The sequence below is a fragment of the Echinops telfairi genome, unplaced genomic scaffold, assembly GCF_000313985.2.
Source record: "Echinops telfairi isolate 266 unplaced genomic scaffold, ASM31398v2 ScPeMD7_7469;HRSCAF=8507_1, whole genome shotgun sequence".
NCBI lineage: Eukaryota > Metazoa > Chordata > Mammalia > Afrosoricida > Tenrecidae > Echinops > Echinops telfairi.
Window position 1 is genome coordinate 11,793,377 of NW_022111373.1, and position 8,008 is coordinate 11,801,384.

At 44.5% G+C, this 8,008-nt stretch overlaps 1 protein-coding gene across 1 annotated transcript in view; it reads right to left on the minus strand.

The window, feature by feature from the left end:
• Positions 1-419: 419 nt before the first annotated feature.
• ISOC1 (isochorismatase domain containing 1) overlaps positions 420-8,008 on the minus strand; it is a 10,912-nt gene continuing 3,323 nt past the window's right edge. The window contains exons 3-4 of the mRNA XM_013004512.2: positions 7,736-7,852; positions 420-1,392 (exon numbers count right to left, since the gene is read on the minus strand). Of these exons, the coding sequence (XP_012859966.2) occupies positions 1,246-1,392; positions 7,736-7,852 (264 nt within the window). The 3' untranslated portion in view covers positions 420-1,245. The remainder of the gene's footprint in view (positions 1,393-7,735; positions 7,853-8,008) is intronic.

Consider the following 8,008-nt stretch of genomic DNA (forward strand, 5'->3'; position numbering starts at 1 on the left):
TGACAAGAGCAACAAACATCGCTGCTGCTCTTCGTGAAGAAGGTTCTCCAGTAAAACCCAGTCACCCTCCCACCATGGGCTTTCCTTCTTCGAAAATTCCCAGGAGTTGAGATTTCACTTGTAAAACTTTTATTACCTTTAAATAAACATTGGAATCCCTGGAATCATACTCAGAGAGCCATCTTGTGGGGAATAAAATAATTTCATTTGCATAATACATATTGTTTCTTTACTTTGATATAAAAGACAACAGGGCTCCATGTTCCACACACTGCATCAACCAAAGTTGCAAGTCCTCCCAGTACTTGATGACCATAAAGAGGAGGCCTGGAGGCCAGCCATGACTGCGTCACCACTGCCCTCGGCGTGAGCACCGTCTGGAGGGTGGGTGGAGAAAATGATTGGAAGTGGAATCCGGGTATTTTAAAATGACATTTTATTCAGCCTTTTTCTTTTTGCTAAATTGGGTGCATGAATTATTCAAGATGGTTATAAGATACTCAGCTAATGTTACATGTCAAAAAGGTTACAAAAGCCCAGCCCTAATTACGTGGCACTGCCAGTGACTCCATCCATTTGCGAAATTACAGTAAGCAATGACTCAATGGGTCTGTCTACATAAATAATTCAGCTAAAGAAGAGGACATCGTCAGAATTGGTGATTAGAATACAAAAATCAGAAGAATCAAAGAAGACATATAATTAGTTAATAAAATTTGGTTTGGTAAAAATCAACTCACTCCATAAGAAAGTCAACAATACTGTGAAGGACAGTCCAGAATCCTGTTTTTAAATGCTCATATAATAATTCTATTTTAATCACTTTGAAAAGTAATATCAATGGTTCCACATTAACCTTATAACATACATCATACAATGCGACAGAAGTCAAACAATTATTGGAACGTTTTATTTTGCTTTACCGTACACAAGTCAGAGTATTCCACAAGAGCACACTTTGGTTGCATGTCATGATGAATGTATAGAAAATGTAGACGAAATGGGCACCTCCACTGATTGCTTTTTTTCATAAATAAAAAGCACATTAATGAGAACAAGAAAGAAAGCAGCACCTGAAGCCTGTGACATTTGTAACTAAGTGTTGGTACCAGAACGGTCTAACTGGGTAAGTTCTACTAAGAGGTGCAACAACCACGCCAGGTTTTGCCTTCAAGAGACAGCCTCGTCTGGGCTTCCAGTCCCGTTCTTCCCGATGGTAAGGGGCCCATCAGTCCTTCCGGCGCCCTAGACTTTGGAGAGCAGACCTGACTCTGGAGCACTGGCTTTAATTAGATTCTGGACGTCCTTGAACTTCGGATGGTCTTTGTCAGCCACCAGCTGCAGCAGAACGGCCTCACTTGTGGTAACTATGATTCCAGTTCGAGCAAGACGCTTACAAAGAAAAAAAGACAAAGAAAGACGTGAGCGTGAGAAAGAACAGCCTTTTATTAAAAACAGTATAGGTACGGGGGGCCACAGTAATTAGTATTTATCGGCGTAGTGGTGATGCACTGGACTGCTAACTGCTAAAGACAGGGCTTTCGATCCTGTAGAGCTACAGTCTCAGAAACCGACAGGGGCAGTTTCACCCTGTCCTAGTGAGGTGGTTTTTTTTTTTCACCCTTATTATAAAACTACAGCAGTCCCTGCCCACACTATGAAATTCAGTGACAGGGTTGGATTTCAAATTAGCCACACTACAAACCTATTATGATTATCCCCAGCAGCTAAAACAGGAACTGAAAATGAAAACAAGCGGTCGTCTAGACAATGACGGAGAGGTGCTGGGGGTGGGAGGGTCATCGAAACGAGAGACGACAGCAGTGTGAGGTGCGGGACGGAAGGGTGTGATCTCTGAACAGGTTGACACTTTTAATTGCTGCTCTTTCTTAACTGCTGCTTTGCACATTGCAGCTCCACACCACCATTCCCTTTTGAATGCATTATCTTTCTGAATGCATTAAAGTCCTTTGCTTCAGTTCCTATTATTAACATACCTGTAAGTTGCTTTTTCCCACCTTTCTCCCCTCAGAAGGGTAACTGAGAAATGAGATCGGGCTGTGTGTGAATGCTTACCATTCCTGGTATTGAGGAGTTATTTATTAAGCCACTAATAAATAAAAACATCAGAAGAGGACGAATGCTTTGAAGGTTTAATTAACTATAGAGATTGTTTCCATCAATGTCTACTGTTATCCAATTTCATAAGTTGTGACTATATAGCTGCATTAAAGCTACCGAATGAACTCAAATGAGCATTCCTGGTTTTTTGTTTTTCCTGCCCCAATGCCTGACACACACTGTGCAATTCCTTCCTAGAGGTAAGAGTGTTCTTCCTAGACGTCATGGGTGGAAGAAAACAGCCTCATTTGAGGTTTAAAAATGTGTCCCTGGATAATAAGAGAACCACCCTTAAAACTTTAACATGAATATACCTGCCAAACCAGATTCACTGCCATCACGTTCATTCTGAGTTACGGGACCCGGGAGGATGGAGTAGAACTGTCCCTGTGAGGTTCTGACAGTACCTTTTTATGGGAGTAGAAAGCTTATCTCTCTCCTGTAGAGTGGCTGCTGGTATCAAACTGCTGACCTTGTGGTTAGCTGCCCAGCATGTATCTCGCTCACTACATCAACAGGGCTTCTCTAGTTTAAAACCAACAGCATACAAAACTTATGGTTTGGGTAAATTCGATGGCGGATCAAAGACCCCTTGCTAAATAAATCCAGCAAAATCAGAAACCCCAACCCACTGCCATCAGGTCACTCGCAGTGACCCTGTGAGACAAAGCACAGCTCCACATTGCTTCGGAGGCGGCAAATCTTTTTGTTGTTGTTTTTAATATTGTAAAAGTTTTATTGACAGATCTCACACAATCTATCTGTCCACATCCAATGCTGTTGTTCAATCCCATCGAGCGGAGTGAGATACTCATCAGCGCTATCAGCTCCCCTTTCCTCCTGAGACTGCAAACCTTGTTCGGAACAGCACGGTCACGCACGGTCACGTCGTTCTCCCAGAGTGGCTAGTGGAAAGGACCCACCGACCTGGTAGCTGGCCCAATGGCTTAGCTCACTGTGTGCCACCTCGGGGTCCCTAATCGTCATAGAGGAGGAGAGGAATTTTAAGATGGAGGGGGGGAAAAGGAAAAGACAGAGACAGGTGGGGAAGGAGCAGGGCAAAGCAGCGATGGGAAAGGAAGTATTCATACTCCTGACATACACGGCAAGAACCTGGGAGGTGGGAGGAGGTCTCAAACTTATTCTACAAATAACCCACCAAGAGAACCAGGGAAAAGGAGGATGCTGCAGACAAAAAATGGGGTTCGTTTCCTCTGAAAGAAAGAATCGCAGGGATGGCCAGGATATCACCATGTCTCGGTACTGGTGCTACATCTTCCATCAGATAGGTGCACACGTGCAAACCTACTCACTTCACACGGTCGGGCCCTTCGTTCTTTCCCCCGAGGATGTAGAAGGAAGCTTATCAGAAAACCAGGATGGAGCATGACCTCCAGGTCAGGAAAAGGTGCAGTGCCACTGACAGAACCCCACGAAACAAGGAAGCAATAGCTGGTTGTTCTGATCCACATACCTAAACATGCGGGACACTTTGATCCACTGCCGCCGGGTCAATGCCAACTCACAGCGAGGCTCTCGGACAAAGAAGAACTGCTCCTTCGGGTTTCTGAGACTACATGTTGAGCACACAGCCGCATCTTTTCTCCCAAAACACGGAAGGGAGAAGTGGACAATGCAAGGATACCAGTGCCACGTCTGTTCTGACAAACACCAGGACTCGTTTATCTCTGGGCTTCTAGGAATACATCTATAAGCCCTAGTTCCTCGCTCCTTGCTGTTTCCTTGACTTCTGGCTGTAATATCAAAACCCGCATGTGCTATCAAGTTGATTGACTCACAGCACCTCTACATGACGAGAGAACCACCCATGACTTTCCTACAGCCTTCAGAGGAGAAGGTCGTGAAGGCGTTTCAATCTTTTGAAGGGCGCTGACCACGTAAGACACTCTGCCACCACCAGGGCTGCTTAGCAACTCTGAAGGGCCTGTGTGTGGCGGGCCTTCTTCAGACAGAGGAAAAGAATCTATACAAGACTATCTAGAGACCCGTTGTATCTAGGTGACACAGAAGAGCCAGTCTACAGACGCACATCAAAGGCAGCCTCCAGCTTTTGCCCTACCCTCCTCCTCCTCACTGCTCCTTGTTGAATAAGCGGATTTCAAAGATCCATACTGAACCTGAATCATGGACTCCAAATGTCTGTGAAAGCGCTTCATCATCTCCTCAGATGTCAACAAGCCTGAGAGCTCACTAATTTTTCTAGTTCCTTAGGAGGCAGGAAGGAGAAAAGATTGCTCCCATGTTTAAGAAAGAAGCCATTGTAAAAAGGCCACTTTCCCCGGCCTTATTCTGACCAGGGCCTGGTCCTATCCACACTAACAATCCTCAAAGATGCTGAGAATCAAGCCACAGTGGTCTCCTCTTGCCCCAGAAATCCATTTGGCAAACTGAAAGCTTAGGGTTGCTTAGCTTCAAGATTGGAATGTGGCCCATATGGACTGGGTTTCAACATCACGTGGCCAAGAACCCATGTGAGAGAAAAGCATGGCTCAGCAAAAAATGCAAACGAGGAGATCTGGCTCCTAGACCTTCCCGTCGGCCTACCTGCACCAGCTTGAGGAGAGTCTGAGGGGCCGAACAACAGAGCAGATTCCTGCCACCACTCTAAGCGAGGACAGTGCCTATATGTTGGTCCTAAACGCCGCCCTTGCTCTCCTGACTGAAAAGGGAGTAACTAATACCCTGTTTAAGGCACATGGGCACACATCTGAACAGGCTTCCAGAGGTGTTCCATTACCACACACATCCAGTGCACTGGGCCAAGCCAGAGGAAAGCGTGCTCTGACCTTCAACCCACACGTGGAAGAGCACCAAGCCAGAGGGCCAGGAAGGAAAAACAGCAAGCCTAAGGAATCTCCAAGAAGTACTACGAACTCCCCAGAAGCACAAGGGCATCAAGAGAGAGTTTTATTCTTTTCTTTCTTCATTTCCTCTACAATTGCTAGTTGAAACAAAGAATGCCCGGCACGTGGTAGACGCTCAAAAGTTGTTGAAAAAAGCACACACCATAGACCCTGGCGCAGCAACAGTTCCGATGATGAGAACAATAAATCTGACAATGCAGCAATCTTAGTAGGCCAGGTCAGTCCAAGGAATAATCTTGGATTGTGTTCTGAACAGAAAAAAACGAAGAAGTGGTGGCTGCATTGCTGTTTAAATTTCCATCATGGAATCAAAGAGAAAATGGAATGCTGTTCTCAATATTTTAAGTCAGGACGTTCTAATCACCTTTAAAAAAAATAAATAAGAGGGGAAAGAATAATTTGGCAAGTTTCTCTTACTACCACTTGACCTAATCTATAATTCTTTTTATTTATTTAGTTTTCCTTTCCAAAGGAAATGCTGGTTGCTCTCCAAACCAAACCAAACCAAACCAAACCAAACCAAACCACACTCACTGCCATCGAGCCAATTCCCCCTCCTAGCTACCAAAGCACCGAGAAGAACGGCTCCTTTGGGTCTCTGAGGCTGCAAATCTTTACGGGGACAAAACGCCCCATCTTTCGTCTTAGGAGTGAGGAACAGGCGATGGGTCAGGACTGGTAACATCTCGGTTAGCAGCTCAATTCCTAACCCACTATGCCATCAGGGTTTCAGCTGGTTACTGTCCTAAACAAACACACAGAAGTGATGGAAAACCCAAGCTCATTGCCAAGTGGGTCTGGACTCACGGTGACTCTACAGGATGCAGAACTCTCCTGTGGGCTTCTGAAGCTGTAAATCTCAGAGAAGCAGAAAGTCTCACCGCTCCCCTGTGTGGGTCACTGGAGAGGCCCCTCAAAATATGCCCAGAGAGTTGATCCCTCCCTTCCCCAGATCTCTCAGGTGTAAAGCCCTGGTGGCATAGTGGGTTATGCATGGTGGACCACTCACCCTCGGTCAGTCCTTTGAACCCACCAGCAGCAGTGGCGGAGAAAGATGAGACACTCACTCCCATAAAGACTAATAGTCTCGAGACCCCCAGGGCAGTGGTACCCTGTCCTAGAGGTGCCGGGAGTCTGAGTTGACTCCCTGGCAGTGAGTCTGATTTGGTGAGTCCCAAGGGACTCTTAGAAGAAGGCTTTCATATTCCTGTTAAGACTATATTCGTGAAGACAAGAATTATTTCTTTCAAAGTTTCTAACTAATAAGTTAAGTGTTTAGTGTGTTCTGTAGTATTCTCATTTAGTCCTCACAACAACCCTATGACGGCGAGTTTGATTTCCATTTCAACAAAGACTAATCTGAAGTGGAAGGTTAGGTCGCTTGTTCAAGGACACGAATGCATGAACCTGCCATCCGAATCACTGAGATTATACACTGCCTCTCAAAAGATGAGCTACCGATGGGAAGCAGCTGCCTTTGCTTTCTCCGAGTCTTGTGGAAAGATAGAATTACCAGTAATCGAAATTTTCTGTGATGACTGTCACACTAAAAGACAGGTCTAATAAATTATATGAATGCAGAAAAAACATCCTTGACATTTCTTTATAAGCAAGAAAGGCAATTATTTTGTGCATATGTTTTTAGCTTCTTTTACATCCTTGGAAATACTTTAAGTTCTGGAGCTCTGCGTTACAATTAAGGTTATCTGAAGGACAACAGATCCGCTTGCTGAGAGAGTGAGGACCTGCCATGGGAAGTGTTTAAAATCAGGCTGCTAGAGAAACTCACCAAGTGGAGCTGTTGAACTAACGCCCTTCCTTTAGAATGGGTTAAAAACCTTTGCAGAGATTGGAAGTAGCAATACTTTACTTAGTAGCTAGCTACTAGGAAGGTGTCAATACTTCTAATGGATTTGGCAATAGGTTTTAAAAATAGTAAAACGATTTCTACCTATAATCCAATAATAGGATTCACTGCTTCAGAAATACCAGAGAAGGGAAGACCAACAGAACTTCAACTGCCTTCCCCATCAGCCCTGCTCCTACCGGTCTTCACTCTGCTTCTTTTTCCAGACTCGCTGTGAGTCAGCGTCGACTCCATGACAGTGAGTTTTTGAGTTTGAGCCTTGCTCTACCTTATGACCAAAGGAACATGCAGGCTAAATGGAAGACAATCTATATTTCCCATTGTTATTAAAAACAGAACAGTTAAGGAACTCAGTTTTTAATCTGAAATTCTCTTAGGAGGCCAGGTAGCATAGTGGTTATGAGTTGGGCTGCGATCTGCACAGTCGGCAGTTGGAAACCACTAGCCATTCATTGTGAGAATGACGAGACTGCTGACTCCCATAAACAGTTATACAGCCTCAGAAACTCACAGGGCAGTCCTATCCTGTTCTATGGCATCACTAGGAGTCAGCATCGAACCCGTGGCAGTAAGTTTTTTTTTTTGAACTATTTAACTCTAGGCCTCTTAGAATACTGTTATAGTTCATGAATAAAACTACAGGGAAGTTATAAAATAAGATGTATAGGAGGTTTTGAGGCTTTACTAATTCAAAAGAGAGTGCAAGAATTAAACTCGGATACCATTCTGGAAATTAATGAGTCATGTATGGTCAACCTAAGCACAAATTAAAGAAGTAAACCTGCTATTGCTGAAAAGCAAGAAATGTTCTTTAAATTTATTAGGTAAACTTAAATGATTTACTTTAAGGCCGGTCAGTTACCTCAAGAGCAAACATCCGATCCATCATGCTTCTTGATGAGGTGGCATCAGCAACAATATGAACCTCAATCCCGCGGCCGACTAGCTCCAGAGCCGTTTGCTGGATGCACACATGAGTCTAGCAGCAAAGTGAAGAATCATACACAGTAAGTGGAAAGTACTCTACAAATTCCACTGCTGTGAAAAAGCAAAACCAACATTACGAATTTAATGGCCTTGTCCTAGACCAGTTTCCAACATGGATGATGCTGTGGGGCGAGAACTCGGGGGGGGG